Below are 20,625 nucleotides of genomic sequence, written 5' to 3'. Positions count from 1 at the left end.
CAGTGGTGGGGCTGCGAAACAGGGTCAGAATGAGGTAGGGATGTGGGCAAGGCTGCACGTGAAAAGTGTGGAAGAGCAGCAGGACCATAGGTGGAAAGGGTGGAGAGGCTCTCCTTTGCTCTGGCCCAGGGCCCCACCAAACCTTAATCTGCCTGTTTGGACCCACTCCCCAGAAAGGTTTTGCCACTCACTTTGGTGGTGAACAGGGCATCCACATCATTCCAGGCTCGCAGCTTGGCACGGGCAGCCAGGGCTGTCAGCATATACTGTTTGTCTGGGATCTGCAAGGCAGAGACACTGAATGGTAAGCATGAGAACATAGTCTGGGGTGAGGAAACAGGCAGCGCCACCCCCTCAACAGACAGCATCATCTACTCAGCAGGCAGCAAGTCAGCTGCTAGGAGGAGATGGTACTGTCCAAACTTCAGCACAGCAGTGTATGGAGGGTCACACAAAGGATCTGCTCCTCCTGTTGAGCCAGCAAAGCCAGCCGCATGCCACAATGACTCCAGGGAGCATGCCACACAGTTAGATGGCATGGAAGAAGCTCCCAGCAGGACTGGTTGCAGCAGGATGAGACTAGCAATAGACTGCTTGTGGGGAGAGCCCATTTTCCCCTCCAAGCCATGAGAAGTGAGATAGGTCACTCAAGCACCAAAGCCAGGTAAGGCCAGGGGAGTTAACCGCAGTTAAGGGAACAACCTCACAGAGCTTGGAGTTCAAATCCAGGGGCAAGGGTTCCTGTAACCAGGGATCCCAGTGGGTCCTCACCCCCCAGGTTCCCACAGAACTTCTTCTAGCAAGCTCTTGCAGCCAAGTTTCTGCCCTTGGCCTCCAAGATGGTCCAGCTTCTAGGCCAGGCCAGGCCAAAGCAAAGGTCTCCACAGAGTTCACCTCTTACGTAACAACCATATCTAATCCAGGGGTGGGCAAAAGGGCCTCAGCAAGCCAGAGGGGAGAGCGGAGGAGGCTTTGCATGCTCCCCCGCCCCAGGTCAATCAGAGCCTGGGGGTGGGGGAGCTGCATGAAGCTTCCTTCGCCCTTTCCCGGCCCTGCGAGGAGCCCGCAGCACTTCAAAGTACCACGTGGTCCTGCAGGGTGGGAGGAGGCTTTCTGCGCTTCCCCGCCCCCAGATCCTGATTGGCCTGGGGATGAGGGAGCATGCCAAGCTTTTTCCAGCGCATGAGGGCCTAGTGGGAAGAAGGAGGCAAAGGGGCTTCCCCACCCCCAGACTAATCAGACCCACCCCGGGCAAAAATTATTGCCCATCCTGATCTAATCCCACTTCCCTTCTATCTCTTTCCCTGCAGAGCCAGCAAACTCTACTTCGGACAGGACTCAGTCTCTCAATTTCCTTCCTCCCAGGCACTAGTCCAGCCCCCAACTCTGCTGCCTGCATTTTTACTGATGCTGTCACAGAAACCCACCCCCACCAAAAATAAGACCCTACTCAGACTGCACTCCTTACCTTAAAGGTTTTCTTCAGGTTGGTCGGGCTGCTGAATGTCCCCTGAAGAGAGAGAGATGACAGGGCTTAGCCTTTTCAGCTCTTGGGCCCCCTGCCTCTTATAAGTCTACACCACAGACAAGGAGTGACTCTCCCAGCTCAGGTACACACATTCATGGCAGCAAAGCTCATGCTCGTGCACTAAAAATAGAAACATACATGTTCCAGCTCAGGCTTTGAAGCGCACAGGGTCAAATGGCTTCAGACTCAACCTCCACCCAAGCCAGAACATCCACACTGCTATTTTTAGTGGACTAGTTTGAGCCCAACTAGAGTAAGTCTGTTTATCCAAGTTAGGCAGCTTCAGCGTAGACTGAGGTGGGAAGCCTCAGGCCTGGGGGCCGGATGTAGCCCCTGGCTTGCCTGCATCCGGCCCCCAAGGCCCACAGCTCCGCCCCTAGCATTGGGGAGCTCACACCTACTACGGGACTGGACCACACAAAGTCTACTAGCCTGGCCCCACATTAGGTTCTGGTGTACAAGGGGAATGAGGGGTGTGTCTTTCGCCTTCATAGTTAGGGGCCACATCAGTGAGGGTTTTTTTTGTTTGTTTCTCACTATGTGTGCAACCCCTGACTGATTTTTCTGTGGGCCCTTGACCCAAACAAAGTTCCCCACCCCTGGCACGGACACATCCTGACAGACAAGCCTCCTGTTTGCCACTACCATTGCACATTACCAAGGCTAATGCTAGATTGGAAAATGAAGGTTCCAGACAGAAGTGACCCTCCCACCTCCCATGCTATTTGGGGTAGGGTTTCCCACACCTCTAGTCTAGGGCCCTCACACATACTTTAAAGACCACCTGTCTCACATATGGCCCTGAAAAAGTTACAAGCTAAGTTAACCCCTTAGACACTGGATCCAGAAGATGCTTTCTCTGATATGGCAGCACTTCTGTGATGGCTGCCATAGCAGGCAGTATGGCCTTCTAATGCTGTCCCCACATTTCTTATGTCTCCCATGAAGTGTCAGAATTCCATAAAATGTGAGGACCGTTCTGGAAGGTTGAGGAAACTCTCTGGAGATTGCGTGTGAGAATGTATGTGTGGGGGTGGGGTGGGGGGGAGTTTGTAAATGGAGGGTAATTGTTTCATCCTCTTCCTTTACCAGTGTGCCAACACTATTAGTTGAGCAGTGTGGCTGAGGGGCACTGGACTGGGACTCGGGAAATACAGGTTTAGTCCTGGGTAGGCCATTGGTCTGCTGTGGGACACAAGTCACTGCACCTCTCCCGTGCTTCATTTTTTCACCTGTAAAACAGGGGTAGTGACACTAAAGTCCCTTTTAAAGTGGTTTAAGATCTACTGATGAAAAGCACAAGATAAAGTCAGACATTATTTAGTGACTGGTACCCAGGGCTTCAGCACTGAATTCCAACCCCCTCCTCATCTCACTGTTGCCCTCACCTCAGCTTCTGTGTAGTGGTAGAAGCAGGAGTAGAATAGCGTGGTCACCAGTGGCATGTTGAGGATTGAGGCCTTTCGTGGGTATTTCTTAAATATCTCTGACTGCCCAGAAGACTCCAGATGCCGGTCATTTGCCTAGAAAAGTAGTTTGAAAAAGACTGCATGAAAATCAGGACAGTCACAGTTTGCTTGCCCAATTCCTAGAAGATAAGGGCTGCCTGGCCCAGTTTCCATAAAACTAGTAGACCAGGTGCCAGCTTTTGCCAATGCTGCAGGCGTCAGCTAAGCAGTGACAAATTCATAGCTGGAAAGCAGACCAGCTCACCTGTATGTTACTATTGCTCAAGACAGGTGTTAGACTAGAAATGCTAAAGTTCAATTAACCATCTAATTGAGTAGCTGATGGAATTTTCACCAAATACTCAATTAGTCAATAAGGCAGTTGGCTTGCTATCCCGCTGCCTCCCTTTAAAATGTACATGAGCCACCCAGAGGCAGCTCTTGTACATTTCAAAGGGAGAAGAGCAGCAGTCGGGACTGGCACCAGCAGGACTGTTTCAATCCCCGCTTGTGCCATTTCCCCATGCCCCTTGCGAAGACAGTGCTGGGAAGAACTGGCTTTTAAGCTGGCTCCCCCCAGCATCAGCTCCTGCTCCCTGCCTTGCTGCCTCTGACAGAGGCTGCAAGGGTGGGGAAGCAACGAGTCAAGTTCCTACTCGACTACCCAATAAGCCAGTGTTTCCCAATTTTATTTGGCTGAGGAACCCTTTTCAGCTTTTCAAAATTTCAAGGAACCCCTAGGTTTGTCAAGCAAAAAAAAAAGGGGGGGGGGGGGCGGGGAAGGAGAAAGGGACCCACCAATTCATGAAATTCATATTCCTTCCCCAAGACTCCCTGCCCCCCCATCTCCCTTCTGTGAGGCCTCATCCGCTCTGTTCCCCTCCTCTCCATCACTTGCTATCCCCAGCCCTTATACCTGTCTCAACCTATGAGAGTGAGGTGTGGGGTGGGAATGAAGGATTTGGGTGTGGGAAGGGGTGAGAAGTACAAGCTCTGAGAGAGAATTTAGATGCAGGAGAAGGGGCTGTTGACTCAGGGAGGGGACTCTAGGCTGCGGAGTGTTGGGTTCAAGTGGAAGTTTGGGGTGCTGAGCAAGCCAGGGCTTGTTGATATGAGGTTGCAGGAGTTTGGGCTGGATATGTGAGGGACTCAGGACAAGAAGTTTGTGAGTATGATGGGCTCAGGACACAGATTTGTGATGTGTGGATGGTGGAGGAATGTTGTGGCAGAAGACTGAGGATGTGGGGATGTAAGAGGCTCAGGACAGGGGGTTCCAGTGTATGATAGGCTCAGATCTGGGGTCAGGTGGTGCAGGAGTGTTATGATGCTGCAGTGAAATGGGGGTTTGGTCCCAAATGGGGGCTTGTTGGCCTGGCTTCATTTTTAAATAAAATATGTCAAACTCAAAAGGTTTTGAAGCAAAATGCAGGACAATGTAGCACTTTAAAGACTAACAAGATGGTTTATTAGATGATGAGCTTTCGTGGGCCAGACCCACTTCCTCAGATCAAAAAAAATGTTTTAGCATTGTCTTTATATGTGAGAGGGGTGAGGAACCTGTTTTGAGTCAAAGGTCATTGACCCACAGAAAAGTCAGTTGGGGCACACAAGTGAGATGCAAAAAAACAAAAAAAAAAGCTCCTCCAAAAACCCCAAGCCTCACTAATGTGGTCCCAAATGTGCTGGTGGGGGTAGGGGACAGAGTGATAGTGGGGGCTGGGGATAGGGTGCTGCTGGGTGGAAGGATGCTGGCTCAGGTGGCAGGGTGCTGGGGCAAAGTGCTGGGACAGGCAGGTGGCAGAGTGCTGGGGTCAGGGACATGGTCCTGCGGGGCACTAGGGTGACTGGCAGGGTGCCAGGACAAGGAACAGGGTGCTGCTGGGTGCTAGCGTGGATGGCAGGGTGCTGAGGCCGGGGCCAGGGCCAGGGCGGTGCTGAGTCCTGGGGTGTGAGGCAAGGTGCTGGGGCCAGGGCGGTCCTAGGTTGGATGGCAGGGCTGCCAAGGAGCGGGATAGGGATGGGATGCAGGATCTGGGAGGCGGAAGGAGACACGGTCTAGGTGGTAGGTAGGGTGCAGAAGCAGGCTGGATGTAGGGTGTCTGGCTACGAGGGAAGGTGCGAGGAGGGGACTTGGGTAGGAGTTGGACCTCCCTGATCTGGCACCCTCTAGACCGGACTGGTCCAAGATGAGGAATTTTTGGACCAGGGGAGGTCATTTCAGGGCTCCTGGTCTCCCCGCCTCTTCCCCACTAGGCTTCTTTGCACCTCTATCCCATGCAACCAAACTAAGCTGCCCACCCCTGCTGGTTCCCTGCACTTCCCCCAAAACCATCCCTCACAATCCAAGGGAGTGCAGCCCCAGTTCCCTGCAGCCCCTCACAGCCCAGTTGAGCTGCCCTTCTGTTCTGTATGCCCTCCCCCATCCATCTCAGCCCAGCTGAGCCCTGCACTGGTTCCCTGCATGCCTCCCCCACAGCACAGCTGAGCCCCGTTTCCCTGCACCTCCTCCAAGCCCCACAAAACTGCTGAGCCAAGAGCCCATTCCCCGTCCCTCCCTCCCCTTGAGTCTAGCCCCGGTTCCCGGCACCTCCCTCCTCCTGCAGTCAAACTGAGCTCTGAGCTCCACACCCACACCCACACACACCCCCACGCCACAGCCCAGCCCAGCTCCCCAGACCTCCCCACTCTGCAACCCAGCTGAGTTCAATTTCCCTGCACCTTCCCCCAAACCATGTAGACATGCTGAGCCAGTGCTGATTCCCTGCTCCTGCCTTCCTCCCTCCCCTTGGCTGTGTCTACACTGGCACGATCTTGCGCCAAAGCGGCCGCTCTTGCGCAAAAATTTGCTGCCTGTCCTCACTGGCCGTGTGTTCTTGCGCAAGTACACTAACGTTCTCATGTATGAAATCAGGGCTTCTTCTGCAAGACCTACAATGCTCCCACTCAGGAATAAGCCCTTTTGAGCAACTATTCTTGCGCAAGAGGCCAGTGTAGATAGGCAACATGAATTTCTTGCGCAAGAAAGCCCTATGGCTAAAATGGCCATCGACACTTTCTTGGGCTAGAGAGTGTCCACACTGCCATAGATGCTCTTGTGCAAAAGCACAGTTCCCACATGGAAGAGTGGATGTGTTCTTGCACAAGAAACAACCAGTGTAGACATAGCCTAAGAGTTTCCTCACATGAGCAAAATGAATTTTGTGTTGTGCACCAGTATTGAGTTCATGTGGCTTGTTTGGATGTGCCACCCAAGTTATTAATAAATATTTTTAAACCTCTACCTTTTCCCTCTGCTGCCATGTAAGCTCCCCTGGTGCCTGCTGCCCCCCAACTCCTCACCCTCCTCTACTGTCCTGACTCCTGCTCTTCTCACCGTCCTCAGCCCTCCTGCAACCTGCCCCCCTCCACCAGCCCTTCTCTCCTCCCTGTGCCCACTTCTCCAGTAGCCCCACTCTGATCATGTGAACTACCCCTCCTCATCCCCTCTTCTAACACCTCTACAAACTTGCCCTGCGTCTCTCCTCTGACGGTGGTCCCTCCACTGGGCAGGTGTCTGCCCAGAATCCCCTGGCACCTACACCTTCTCTTACCCCTGCACCCTCCTGGTGCCTCCCCCTTCCCTCACTTCCTCTGCCCCCTTTGCTCCATTTTTCCCTGATGCCCACCCCTCACCACCCTCTGCCCCCATTCCCCTCATGCCCCTGTGCCCTCTCACATGACTTGCTTCATCCCAGCCTTCCTCATGCCCACCCCTTCTTTCAGGCCTTCTCCCAGCACCTCCCCTCACCCCGCTAGCCCCCAATGCCCTTACCCTCTCCCCTCCAAGCATCACCCTGTCCCCCTCCCACTGACACCTCTCCTCCTGCCCTTTTCCTCATTGTCTGCGCTTGGCCCCCTGCCATTTGTCTCTTCTCTACCCTGTCCCTTTGGTGCCTTCCCTTCCCCTCCGCACAAGCACCTTCCTCTCCCAGCCCTTCCCCTTTCCCTCTGCACAAGCCCCAGCCCCTCCCCATCCCGTACCTTCTGCCTTCCACTTTGTGGGGCTGGAGTCTGTGCTCTGTCCCCGGACTCCGAAGCCACAACTCAGCCATGCGGCGCAACACAGCGCCCAGCAAGTTTAAAATCCCGGGCTGTGACGTTATGTCACGTCCGGGCATCTCCCCACCCATTGGTTTGAGCGTGCTGCGCAGGGCAGCAGCAGCCAGCCAGGGGGAGCTCAGGGAAGGTTGCGCACGGCAGGGACGGGAACGGGGGAGAGACGCTCTGGGGCCGGGCTGGGAGGACGCGCGCGCGGGTGGTGGTGGGGGGGTGTCGGGACCCGCTCCAGCTCCAAATATTGCAGGAGCATGGGCACCACAAGCCCACACAACTCGCCGCCCACACCTCTGCTGGCTAGCCGGCTCTCTCTCTCTCTTTTTCAGAGGGGGCGGGGGAGCACCGGCTCTTTGTGGAACCCCTCGTTTTGCTCCGGGGGACCCCAGGGTTCCGCGGAGCACCAATTGGGAAACACTGCAATAAGCATTTGCTTATCAGGTAGTTGACTAGTCTATTAGTTGCTTACATCCCTATGTAAGACTTACAAAGATGTACTTAGAGTTTAAACTCTATAAAACGCTTGTAAGTTACTGCATGCAATAATTTTATTTGCAATGTCTGACCCCATGCTGTAAGATAATAGGTTAGTTTTGCTTTATAACTGTAAAAATGTCTCCTCTGAACTTGTGAGTCTTTCCTATCAAGAAGGATTTTTAAAACTAAAGTGGGCCATAATGAAACATCACCATACAGAGACTGGGTTGATGATCGTCTCACACCCATAAGATGCTACGTAGGAGAAAACACATCCCATCAGCTTGAACTTAGGAAGAAGGAAATTAATAAATCTGACATGAAAATTCTATAGCTCTTTACAGTTTGGACTCTCACCAGGCTAGAGCTAGGAAACAAATGCAGATCTCCAGGATCAACCTGGGTTAGCCCTAAAAAGACATTCAGTGATGACAGAGTACTACACCTCAATCATCTTTTAGAACCATACATGTATGTATATACATTCCCTGTTTTAACCTGCAAATAACCATTGTTTTTCCTAGTTACTAAAACCTTAGCTCACTGTAGGATTATCTACAAGTGTTATCTTTTTTTGTGAGATCTGGGGTCAGTGACTGATCTCTTGGGACTAAGAGCAACCTAAATCTTTGATGTAAGTGCCCATTTATCACTTCATTCAGCTTGCCTAAACAAAGACAGCCTGGAGTGTACCCAAGGGGACTATCTGTAACTTTAGATGGTAAGACTGTTACAGTGCTTCAGGGTGTGATGTAGTGGGGGGTACCTTGCTGGTTGCTATGCTGGGCAATGGGTTGTGAGTGACCTCCACTGGCTGCAGCACGGCCTAGCAGGGCAGGGGATGAGTCATTATGCAAGGGGGGCTTCGAACCTGACAAGTTCGCCCCCAGGGAGCGGAACAATGGGAAGAAGGGGAATGGCTGGGGGCAGGGCTGGAAGTGAGTTAGTTGAGTTTCTGTCTGGGAAGCAGGGGAGAAGGAGTTAGGGAGGGGGCTGGGATTGTAGGGCCCAGCCACCCCCCATCTCAAGGGGGGGCACTGAGGCCTCCTAGCCCCCGTTCCTGTAACCAGATTACATCTGTGCTGTATCCTGGAGAAGCAATAAACTCCCTCTGTTCTACTAACTGGTGGAATCTGTTCGTGCCACTACGGGGGAGCAGGAGACGGGAAAACCCCAACGCACCATCACACAACTGTTACAGTGCTTCAGGGGTTCACATTTGTGAATCTAATTATAGAACATATATCCAGTGTAGAGTGTTCTGTCTTGAGGTTGGCATTCATATGTGTGAACCATTCCAGACAGTGTGATACCATCTTAATGCTATGTATAGCTCTGAAGCTAATGTCCAACATATACCATCAGCATATCTGACTCTTAATGGGACAGCTTGGTGCAACTGCTATGAACAAGGTGTGGGAATAGAGAGTTACATTAGATCTTGGAGATGACAAGCCAGTCAGCTACAGTCATTAAGAACTTTCTTATTCTGTCCAGAAGGGGGACCTCAGCTTTAGAACAGGCCTTCCAGAGGAGATGGAGCCTGGGACAGGTGAAGAGATCTGACATACTCCCACTACAGCCAAAGAACAGGGCCCTTACTTCAATGATGATCTGTCTCTCCAGGAGCGTGTAATGATCTTGAACATGAATGGCATCTTCAGATGAAAATGGCAACCTGGTCAACAGAAAGTGATGAGACCAGTCACTATCAGCATCTCTTTCCAGCACACCTTGCCTGGAGGAGTGCTTTAAACCCCACTCCACCAGAACGTTCCCAAGGAGTGCACTCCCCACATTCTTGCTCTCTATACGTGTGGTGACTCGGATCTTTGGCCTCAGCCATCAGATGGTCTGGGGGAGGGGGGGAGGGAGGGGAGGCAAGCAAGATCTCAAGCTCTCACTTTTCCAGATTACTGCCTGCTCTCTCTGATGAAGACTAACTATAAAGAGAGCCCAATCAGAGGAGGAAACTTCCTGGACTTCTTCAAAAAGGCATAGATGAGACAAGGGAGCTCAGAGGAGTGCTAGTGGTACCCTGATGCCCACCAGAAACTAACATTTCACCACAGTACACCCAGTTTCATCTGCATCCATGGGGTAAGATCCCCAATGTGATTCTGCCCTCAAGTCAGCAGAAAATATTGGTGACCACAGGCTATTCATGATCACCCTGTGTTGTTCCTCAAACCTCCACTCAGTGATGAAAGAGAGACCAATGTCTCTTTAGCCCTGTACATAACCATAATCTACTTCGGGGACAGACAACAGGCAGACCATGAGCCAAATCCAGACCACCAGATGCTTTAGAACAGATCCCCAAATTTTTTCTTTCCTTTTTTACTATTTTTTTTTTTACTTTACCTTGACCAAGAAATTTGAGCCTTGGCCAAAAACAAATGGTCCTGCCTTGGGCAGGTGACTGAATTTGATGACCTCATGAGGTCTCTTCCAGCTCTATGATTCTGGCTCTATCTACTCCAGCAGGCTGCACTTCTTATTCCACCCTCCTCATTCAGCTCCCCAGCTTCACTGCTTACCTGATGCAGCCTTTAAGAAATTCTCTTCGTTTCTCTGCATCCTGGATGCTCAAGTGCTCTCGGTACTGGAACAGCTGGAAGAAGCAGAAAGAAAACAGGATCTGTTCACATGGTAATGGGCTCAGGAGATCTGGAATGTCAACTTCCAACAAAACATGGACACAAGCCCATGCCTCTGAGTGGCTAGTCACTTCCAGTTCCCAGGCTCTTCTCACAACAGCATCCTTTGCTAGAGGCAGGAGGGGCATGTGTATCTGTTCTCAGCCTCTCTGAGGGGTCTCCTCACACCTCATAAAAGCCACACAGGAGGAAGACCTGCCATTATTGAGAATACTCACAGCAATCTCCTCAGTCCTGTCCAGGAACCTGCAAAAGGGAAACAAAGCATCAGTCCTGTTCAGCACCCACATTTGGGGTCCAACCACAAAGAATATGTTCAGCTCAGCCTCACCTGAGCAAATCCAGGAGAAGCTTCTGCTCCCCTGTCTCTTTGAGGAAATGGATTAGATGGTGTAGGGCCACCTGTCGCACCTCCAGCTCTCGAAAGAGAATCTCTAGGGAAGGAGAAAGAGGCAGCATGTCATCACCGAGGAGCCATGCAAAGGCTGTTCCAGCATGGACGAAGCTGCAAGCCCTTCTTCTAGCAACCAGGGGTTGGACAAGGAACCCAATTCCATCTGTTTAATGGCTGAATACTTTGTTGTGCATGGTCATATCCCACACAGGTTCATTCTCATTCATCCCAACCCAACCTTTGCCATCTCCTAACAGGGTCCCAGGTGCTCATACAGTCTCTCTGGGTCTTCACAGCCAGCCCCATCCCCATCCCATTACACTCATTGGTTTGAAGGTGCATCTGTCCCTAGGAGATGCCTGGGTCAGTTCAGCAGCACCCAAAAGGAGTGATCTCAGCCCTTCTCTCCCATTTAACTTGCAGCAGGTGAGAGAATGTGGCCATGCTCCCCTTAACTGAGAAATACAATCCTGTAAGGATGCCACTGCTCCTAGTTGCCTCCCAGCCACATTTACCTTTCTTCAATGTCCTCTTCAAGAATATTAGAATCTGCAAGCAGAAGAGACGTCCCTCAGATGAGCAGGTGAACCCTCCCCAGTATCTGGGTAGGCAGACACATCAAGGGAGGCCCACTCAGCTACAGACATCTCAGCTCCAGCCTTCACACAAGGCTCAATCAGTGTTTTGTACTGAGCAATGCTGGTGTCTTCTGTACTGCGTAGGCCAAGCACAGTCATTGGGGAGCCTGTGAGCTGAAACACTCTGGTTTGGGCAGACGGTATACTACCTTTTCTATAATTTAAATTTCTTAAACCAAAGCATTTCCCTTGTGCTCCTCCCAAAGGACCCCCAAGAACTTTACTAGCAGCATTCCCACCTCTAAGAACATAAGAGCAGCCATACTGGGTCAGACCAAAGGTCCATCTAGCCAAGTATGTCTGCTGACAGTAGCCAATGCCAGATGCCCCAAAGGGAGGGATCACAATAGGTAATCCTCACATGATCCTTCCCCTGTCACCCACCTCCAGAAAAACAGAGGCTAGGGACACCAATCCTACCCATCCTGGCTAATAGCTATTGATGGACCTAAACTCCATGAATCTATCTAGCACTTTTTTGAACCCTGTTAAAGTTCTAGCTTTCACCACATCCTCTAGCAAGGAGTTCCACAGGTTGACTGTGTGCTGAGTGAAGAAATACTTCCTTTTGTTTGTTTTAAACCTGTTGCCTCTCTGGAGTTACATTAGATCTCTGGAGGATTCAGACCGCCCAGCTACATGGCTCATTTGCTGCACAATGCTCTGGGAGGCCAAACAGCCTGGAACAAACCTTTCCCCTTATGAGACATTCAGTCCAGAATGCAGCAGATGGGACCTGAGCTTTCCACATCTCACCCCAAAGCCCTGCACACAAGCTGAGAAGAGGAATGTGACCCAGTGGGCACAGGAGACAGAAGAATTTCTGGGATTCCAACCCGAGGCTCCAGAGAAGCACGACTTTCAACAAGACACTGAGAACACTGAGTTTCTCAGATCTGACACCTGGCCCTTTTAGGTAACACTGATTTTAAATCAAAACCAACAGCATTCAGGGGCTAAATGGCTGTGTGGATATTAAGGATGTTAAGGACTAGTCAATCCCTCCTCCCACCCCTTGCTGCCTCTATAAGATAGGGGAAGGAAAGAGGGGGTACTTCAAAGTGGCAGCACCGCACTGAGACCATACCAGAGAAACAAAACATAACCACAAGGAGCTGACCCTGGGCTCCATGTGGTGCTGCCCCTTTGAAATGCCACCTCAGTGTTTCAAAGCGGTTGCACCACACAGCTGAGCTTGGGCTCTGTGCAGCACTGCCCCTTTGAAACACCACCGCGGCGTTTCAAAGCAGTAACACTGCATAGAGCCCGGGGTCAGCAGGGGACTCCACAGTGCAGCCCGGGTTCCAGCGCGGCATTTCAAACTGTGCAAAGCCCAGGCTCCACTGGGGAGTCCCCAGCTGACCTTGGCTGGGGAAATGCCGCGCAGAACCTGGGCTCACCTGGGGAGTCCCCAGCTGACCCTGGGCTCCGCGTAGCATTTCAAAGTGGCAGCACAGCATGGAGCCCGGAGTTAGAGGGGAACTCTGAGTCCTCCACTGACTCCAGACTCCATGAGGGCACTTATGCTTTGAAATGCACTAAAACCCCCATGGGAACTCTTGTACAGTAATTCCTCATTTAACACAGTAGATACGTTTCAGAAAATGATCATGCTACGTGAAAACGTGTTATGCAGGGTCAATTTTTCCATTGAAAATAATGGAAAAGGTCGGGGTTGCATTTGCGCTTGCGGCTCCAGCCTGCACTTGTTAGCAGCTGGGACCGGGACAGAAGGTTGAGGGGGGAAGAGGACTGGGTTATAGCAGGGAGAGGAGATGTTTGGCTCTGGGAAAGGAAAGGGGAGGACAGGGGCGGGGGCTTGCAACCGGCAGCTGGGTTTCCCTGCCTCTTTGCAAAGTGGCCAAGGTTCGCTGCTTGCAGCGCCGTTCCCTGGCGACCCCCTCTGGCCGGATGCCTTGCTCCCTCTCCTCCGCCCCACCGCTTGCAGCTAGGTTTCCCCTGCCTCCTTGCATCTGGTGAGGAGGGGTTGCCGGGGAACGGTCTGGCGAGCGGCAAACCTCTGCCGCTTTTGCAGGGAGGCAGGGGAAGCCTCACACAGCTGCCAGCAACCGGCCAGCTGGGGAAATCCAGCTGCTGGCTGCAAGTGGGGGATGGAGGAGAGGGAGCGAGGCATCTGGCCAGAGGAGGTCACTGGGGAACGGTGCGGCAAGCGGCAAACCTCTGCTGCTTTTGCAGGGAGGCCGGGGAAGCCCCGCGCAGCTGCCGGCGACCAGCCAGCTGGTCGGGGAAATCGTGTTATTGCGGGGACGGTCGTGTTGTTTGAAAAATGTTCCCTAAAAAAAAAAAAATTGTGCTATCACGAAAATGTGTTAAGCTGGCACATTTTAAGCAAGGAATTACTGTACATTTCAAAGCTGGCATGCCTACTTGCAGCCTGGAGTCAGTGGTACTTCCCGCTGCACGGGGACTTCCACATTCATCCTTTGAAATGTACAAGAGCCCCAGTGGGGGCTTTAGTGCATTTCAAAGTGGAAACGCCCTCATGGAGTCTGGAGTCAGCGGGGGACTCAAAGTTCCACTGGGGTTCTTGTACATTTCAAAGGAGGAATGCATAAGTGCCTATCGACTAGTCAATGGAAATTCCACCCACTACTTGACTAGTAAATTACTTGATATTTAACATCCTTAGTGGATATATGACTCCCTTATAGGGCCATCCTGGCCACCCTAACCCAACCCTATACAGTCAGAGGAGGACTCACAGCTGTAATGACATTTCCATCATGCACTGCAACAGCTTCATCCAGGAGCATCAGCTTTTCCTGCAGGGAACGGAATCTCTCCAGTGAGCAGATCTGGGACATCATTGGAGACAAGGAAACATTGCATCAGCAAGGTGCCTGGAATCCAACCAAGATATAGGGCCCTAACCCTCTCTCTAATCTTAAATGATTCAGCAACATGAATCACTCCTCTTCAGAAAATTTAGCATTCCTCCTAAGCCCAGGGCTGTGAGTCTCCCGCTGAAAGAGTTTTGCAGCATCAGGCCCCTAGTATATAGCTCAAGTACAACATGGTGCATGCACTGCTCCCCAAAATAGACTGTAACAGGCAAACCACTAGAACTCATCACAGCAGAAGGGCCTTGATCTCTGGGATGCTTTGAAGCTAATCAGCAGACTGGAAGTGGAAGATTCTGCCTCTTGCTTGCAGCTCTTTCCCCCCCATCCTTTAGCCTTGGAGCTCAATGGAGTGGAGATGGAAGCAGAGGAAAGCCCTTCACCAGCTGGTAAGACGAGTTAGTTACAACCTTAGAGAAGGGCCAGTAGCAGTTGGGTGGTTACTTCTGTACATATAATCTTCTCCTCTAGAGGACTCATCAGCTCACCGCCAATCCTGAGCAGCTGAGACCAAGATCCCAACTCTACTGCACTCAGGACAACTCCTAGCTTCCTCACCCCCCACCTCTGACTGCTACCAACTATGAAGACATCCAGAGCTCTAAAGTTGACCCTTCAGATACTTTTTCGTAACGCCAGGTCCAGAAAGCCCAATGGCACTGCAAATGACCTTCATGCCATGGGAGAAGTTTCCAGGATCTAACAGAGGTAAAGGCACTAGCAGTGGCCCAATGATTGACTCCTGTCACCTACCAACTCTAGTGGTATCTCCGTGCTTTCCTTCCGCTTTTCTTCTTCCATTTGGCAAAGCCATAGGTGGTCACAGAACTTTGGACAGCTGTGCCTGCTAAAGCCATGCAGACAATGTAGGGAGCTGCCCAGATCCCTTGTCCAGTCCCACAATACACAGGTGCAAGCAGAAGGCAGCCTAAGAGCACCAAAGAACCCTTCTTACCAGGAGATGGAAAAGCAATGTCCTTACCTTGCCCCTTTGCATTCGTCTGACTGTGTCCTTGGGACTCCAATCGCTGCTATAATCCTGCAAAATAAAGCAAAAGCAGCTCATGAACTTCCAGAGATGCTGAGGAGCCAAGCTATCCCAGTGTTTGCTATGTAGCTTCTCCCACTCATAGCTGGGTCTAATGAAATAACTTATTACTCAGTTCCCAGCAGCTAGAAGGGTTGCCCAGTAGACTTTGCAACTACTGAGAGCAGTAGAGTTATGATGTGACCGAAATGGCCTGGGAAAAGAGATTCCAGAGTCTTGTCACTTTCCTGGAACCTTTGCAGGGGAGGAGGCAGGCTGATCTGGTTACGGGCTGGTACCACTGTGGCCAACACAATCCAACAGACTCAGAAATTCCGTGCCTAGAATACCACCAGGCTGTCATTTAGGTGAAAATGTTTACAGCTGGTGAAAAGGGCCAATCACACCTGCAGAGACAGAGGTCTCTTGTTTTCCACACAACAGATACTGTATGGGAAAGACTGCTCTCACACTACTCTAACAACATGCATGATCCCTAATCTCATGGGGCTCTGACTGATCTAGATCACTGTCTAGTTGGTCCCAGAAGTCAGAAGAAACTTTCCCTACCTTTGTTTCATCCCATAGCTACTATTTCCCCCTTTATTGTGCTTGATTGTTTCTCCCCCACCTACTTAATCTGAGGGAGGGGGCAGAGACAGAGAAGGAAACCCTGTTTTCCATACAGAATGTTTGCTCAGCATCATCACTTGAGGAAAAGCAGTGTAGTCAGGAACACACCACCACCAGGGGGCAGTGTGTTATTGCTGAATGAGATATCCTGAGGCTTTGAGATAAGTCTCTTGATGTGTGTGTGTGGGGGGGGGGGAATGTTTAAGGCTGCCAGTTTCAGTCTCATAGGAGGAATGAAGCCACTGCCAATGCTGGGGCTGCATGTTGGTGGGGAAAGGGGCTTTCAGGCATTTCAAGCATTAATAAGTGCCCATTTCTATAAGATGACAGATAACTCCATCACCACACACTCACCTTTAGTGTAAATGTTGTGATGTCTGAGGCTATACTTGAGTTATTGCTGAAGGGATTCCTGCAGGCCAGAACCAGGATTGTACATCTCACCTTCACCCTCCCAGTTCCTGCATTGCCCTCTGCTAGCTAAACTGGGACTGGTCACTCACAGCTTCCACTGCACATGACCTTTGCAGTTCACTTCTCTGACCCTGGGATTAGGAATGTGAACATGAGCCACCCACCTTGTATTCTGCCTTCGGTCTGCGCAGCTCTGGAGCGTAGCTTTTAACTCCTGTATCGGAGAGTGCTTGGCAGGAGGTGGGGGGAAGAAGAGGGATAACACACTGAATAGCACGTCTGGGATCCTGATTCACATCAACCTCTCTGTATTTCCCTGGTCTAAGCTTCTCCCCAGCACAGGTTTTTTATTAAAAGGCCCACGGATTGAGTAGTAAACCCTGGGTTTGCCTTATGGACTGAGAGGAGCCCACATTTCCATGAACTGCATGAGTACGAGAATGTCTGGCTAGAGGCCCCTTCCAAGCCACAGAAGGCTCTATACAGCAAGGTTATTTTCTATAAAGGAGGCAGCATAATAAATGATGAGCATGTGGAAAAGAGTTAGGAGATACTAGTGTGCCTCAGTTTCCTCACCTGTAACACAGGGAAGATATACTGACCCAGCTAGCCAAAGAGCTTTGAACTCTGTGGGCAGAAATCTCCTAAGTATCAAGTACTAGCTATCCCTTCTCCGCACCCTGCCCAGAAAGGAATAAAACCTGCTTCCTTACCATCGGAAAGGGACTGAAAACTTCCAAGTTTGTTTCTTCCTAAAAAAAAAATTAAAAAAAAAAAATCAAACAAGCAATAGTGACAGATTTTCAACTGTCTTTCCCCAGGCACCACCTCTCACCAAGGGAAGGCAGCACTGCACTCCAAGTGGGCATCCTAGGCTAAGTCTACCCAACAGACAAAGCCTATGGGAAACGAATGGAGGGTATCAGCCAATTAGTAGTGGGTATCTGTCCACATCACACAGGCCAACTGCAAAACTGGCACTCACTGAGCTCTAGTTCCCAGAGAAGACAAGGGCTAAGGGGGCTATGGAGCTTCAAGTCCATCTCACCCCTAAAGAGGTCCACTCCACATCACCAAGGAACACGGGCCACACAGTGTGCCTACACTGTGATGACAGAGAGGTCTTCAGTCTCCAGGGCTATGATTTCAGCACGCACCTTTCACCAACACTAAGTCAGTCAACATACAAGAACAGAAGCAGAGAGAACACATGCCACATGTGGAGAAGTTAGAGAGAGCAAATTCAGCTTTGGAAGCAAGCTTGTTCCCATGCTGGAGAGACAACAATGCTGAGCCACATGACTCTTCCTAGGCCAGCTGGATGATGTCTGGCAATCCCAAAGTGAAGTCACTAGCTCCATCTCCACATGCAACAGTAGAAGGTATTTCAGCCCCAGGAGAAAGGCATTAGTCTGCTCTCTCTGTGACAAAGATGATTAAGTGCAGCCCAAGACAGTCCTAAATAGCCTGTTTTCATCTACAGCACAAATGGGTGACTGCTGAAGACTAGAGCTCCAAGCATGCCACGCTCCACTTTAGTCCAAACTGCTTTGTTATTCCACTGAGCATAGCATGCTAGATGATATATGTAGTAAGATAAATGCCTAAAACATAAGCCCTTGTAGCACTGGCCTGAGGCCTGGCTAACATAGGGCAAAACTAAGGTGTGAGCAAGAGGAAGGCCCCAGACCACAGAACGTGGCATGAACAGGCTGAGTGTGCAAAACACTAATTGGTGCTAGGTACTGACTGCAGAACAATAATTAGTACTGGTCTTAAGTGGAAAGCACATGATACCACTAACTCTAAAAAAAGACCTTGGTACCCACTCCTCACACATACAGAGCCTGGTTCAAGAAAGGGTCTAAAATGACAGCATGAGGGAAAGAGATGATCTAATCAAACCATGAGGTACAGGGGTGATGAGTGGTATCTAAATAGCATTGGGGGTGGTAGCCTGACAACATCAGCAGTGAGGTGTGATTTGTTGTACCTATATATAAGGTGGTGTCGTGGGGGGGGGGGGGGGGGGGATCTTTGTATGACCTAGGGGGTAGTGGAAATTTCCCACCGACAGAGTCATTCCACTGTGGCAAGTACATATATGCAGGGTTCAGTAGAGTCTACTGACAACTATTACTGTACTTCGCTTAACAATAAACCTGGACGGGCACCTTCATCCTTATACGGTTTGTGGTCTCTGGGGGTCTCTCTTGGGGTCTGCTGTGGAGACTAAGTGCACAAGTTGACACGGCACACATCATTGAGCACACACGCAAGCAGCCTTCTGGTTATCATCATCGATGAAGCCAGAGACCTGAGAGGACACCTCGGTAGTAAATCCCGTCCACCTCCTGAATAACTGCCAATACAGTCTACACAGCCTGCCCTCCTCTATTAAAAGGAGGGATGCTAATGTGAGGTGGAGGGGACAATTGGGTCAGTGGCCCTGGATCCCAGTGATTTACAATGGCCTAGGGCTCCCAGCCACTACCATGACTGTAGCAGCAGCTGGAGTCCCCGGCTCTTTAAATTACTGCTGAAGCCCTATATGGCGCAGTCCAGGCTGCACTGAGGGCTAGCTGAGGAGTGGCTAGCCTCTAGCCCTGCCAACCCCTCCACACACCCACACACACACCCAGCCCAGCAAAATCTGTCACCAGCTCTAAAGGAAAGAGATTTCAGTCTCTCTCCAGAGATGATGCATAAAATGACCCCATATACATCTCTCTCCCCACCACATCACTGCTGCTTCTCTCCACTTAATACAAATCAGTTGTGCCAAGTGGCTAATGCTGCCTATGGCTGGCCAGAGACCAGGCACTCCCTGGTTTGGGATACACACCCAGAAACTAGACTCCTCTCTGATGCACTCACAGTAGAGGACTTTACCTTTGAAGAAACTGCTGAGGGAGTAAGAGGAGGCTTGCTTGGGTAAGGTTGCATGGGTAGAAGAACCCTTCTGAACGCCTGAGTCTCTCCCCTCAGGAGCATTAGAGCTGCTGGAGGCTGTCTCTCTGATGGACCAGGAAATACCTACAGAGAGAGAGAACAACCCTTGTAATTCACAGAGAAAACAGAACACCAAAGTCTTTACTGAAAAATTCTAGAATGGAAGAAGCATATGTCCTCAACAATTTTGGTTCTGGTACATTCTAAACATTCTGTCTCTGTATTTACCTCCCTGTATCAAATGGATATAGCACTCAGCATATAGTTTCCTAAACTTGATCTTGATTAGTGCTTCACAGTAGCCTAACCCTGCCCTGCCGTCACACTCCTGCATCTGATAGACATCTAATAGGCCACTCACATCCCTATTTTGAACAACTGGCACAGCAGAAGAACAGTGAGCCAGACAGTGAAAATGGGTGGTGGTGCGAAGAGGCTGGCTGGGACCATATAAAATATGACATTAAAAAAAAAGCTGTAGTCCAAGATTAGATGAGTCATCTCTGTGAAAAGAGCCTGCTGGTGGGCCCAATGTAGCCAGACAGGAAAAGCACCCCTCTGCTCTACTCTCTCCCCCTCTGACATCCTTGGGAGAGAGAATCCTTGAGAGCGAAACTCTGTCTTCAAAGGCTCTAGGGCCTCCAGAGGTGCTGGAATAACAATGGCCCTGGATACTAGACAGGAACCAGATAATAACGGCAATTGGGCCAGCAGGTGATCGGGGCCTTGGGCTACCTTTGGCTGGTACCAGTATTGATACGCCTACACACGCTGTCCCAGAAGAGGAATCTGCCGCCCCATCAGAAAAAGGATGTCTGGCCCTAATGATTTAGTTACCTCCACCTCACAGGTGCAAATTAAGCTTTGGACCCCCTGTGGGAATGGGCACCACAAAGACGTTCCCACTTAATTGGCATTTTAATGACAAGAGAAGCATCTATGTGACCACAGAGGTATAAAGTGGGGTCCCTGTGCCCCCCACTAATTGGAGATCCACCCATATACCTCCTGGTCAGGCGGTCTTGGACCCCCGAGACTTTAGGGATGCCTTCATTTCGTACTGACTGCTTCCCATTGGGATTGACAGAAATGCTGGCTTCGTCGGAGTAAAGATTGCAGTGGTGAGAATATACCTGCTAGGTGTCTGGTTTTGCACGCATTTAATAAGAGCTCAGAGAACCAAAAGGGTTTCATGATACCTGAAAGTGACTTTTATTGTAATTTCTGTCTTGTCCTTTTATAGTGGCTGTGTTATCTGTAACACTGCAACTTGTACCTCAAACACCAGATCAATCTATCAATCATCACACTAAACCTTGCAGCATTGTTGAAAAAGTCCTGCAGGAAGTGACATAAAAGTGGGGGACAGCATAGTAGGTTCTCAGTCATACTTCTGGAAGTTCCTTTACTTAAGCTTGGTGAATGGCAGGCTTGATGGATAAAGTCTATGGCTGCCGGCCTGTGCTAGATTCTGAGAGGGGACAGTGGAATTCATACCACT

The 20,625-nt window shown here is 50.6% G+C and overlaps 1 protein-coding gene across 1 annotated transcript in view; it reads right to left on the bottom strand.

The window, feature by feature from the left end:
- VIPAS39 (VPS33B interacting protein, apical-basolateral polarity regulator, spe-39 homolog) overlaps window positions 1-20,625 on the bottom strand; it is a 29,208-nt gene that overhangs the window by 6,084 nt on the left and 2,499 nt on the right. Inside the window, exons 3-15 of the mRNA XM_006134820.4 lie at window positions 19,065-19,208; window positions 16,886-16,924; window positions 16,337-16,401; window positions 15,081-15,137; window positions 13,961-14,053; window positions 11,115-11,148; window positions 10,537-10,639; window positions 10,424-10,451; window positions 10,086-10,159; window positions 9,148-9,223; window positions 2,917-3,051; window positions 1,469-1,510; window positions 192-281 (exon numbers count right to left, since the gene is read on the bottom strand). Of these exons, the coding sequence (XP_006134882.2) occupies window positions 192-281; window positions 1,469-1,510; window positions 2,917-3,051; window positions 9,148-9,223; window positions 10,086-10,159; window positions 10,424-10,451; window positions 10,537-10,639; window positions 11,115-11,148; window positions 13,961-14,053; window positions 15,081-15,137; window positions 16,337-16,401; window positions 16,886-16,924; window positions 19,065-19,208 (980 nt within the window). The remainder of the gene's footprint in view (window positions 1-191; window positions 282-1,468; window positions 1,511-2,916; window positions 3,052-9,147; window positions 9,224-10,085; window positions 10,160-10,423; window positions 10,452-10,536; window positions 10,640-11,114; window positions 11,149-13,960; window positions 14,054-15,080; window positions 15,138-16,336; window positions 16,402-16,885; window positions 16,925-19,064; window positions 19,209-20,625) is intronic.

This window comes from Pelodiscus sinensis, chromosome 4 (genome assembly GCF_049634645.1).
Source record: "Pelodiscus sinensis isolate JC-2024 chromosome 4, ASM4963464v1, whole genome shotgun sequence".
NCBI lineage: Eukaryota > Metazoa > Chordata > Testudines > Trionychidae > Pelodiscus > Pelodiscus sinensis.
This window is presented reverse-complemented; position numbering and strand designations above follow the sequence as displayed.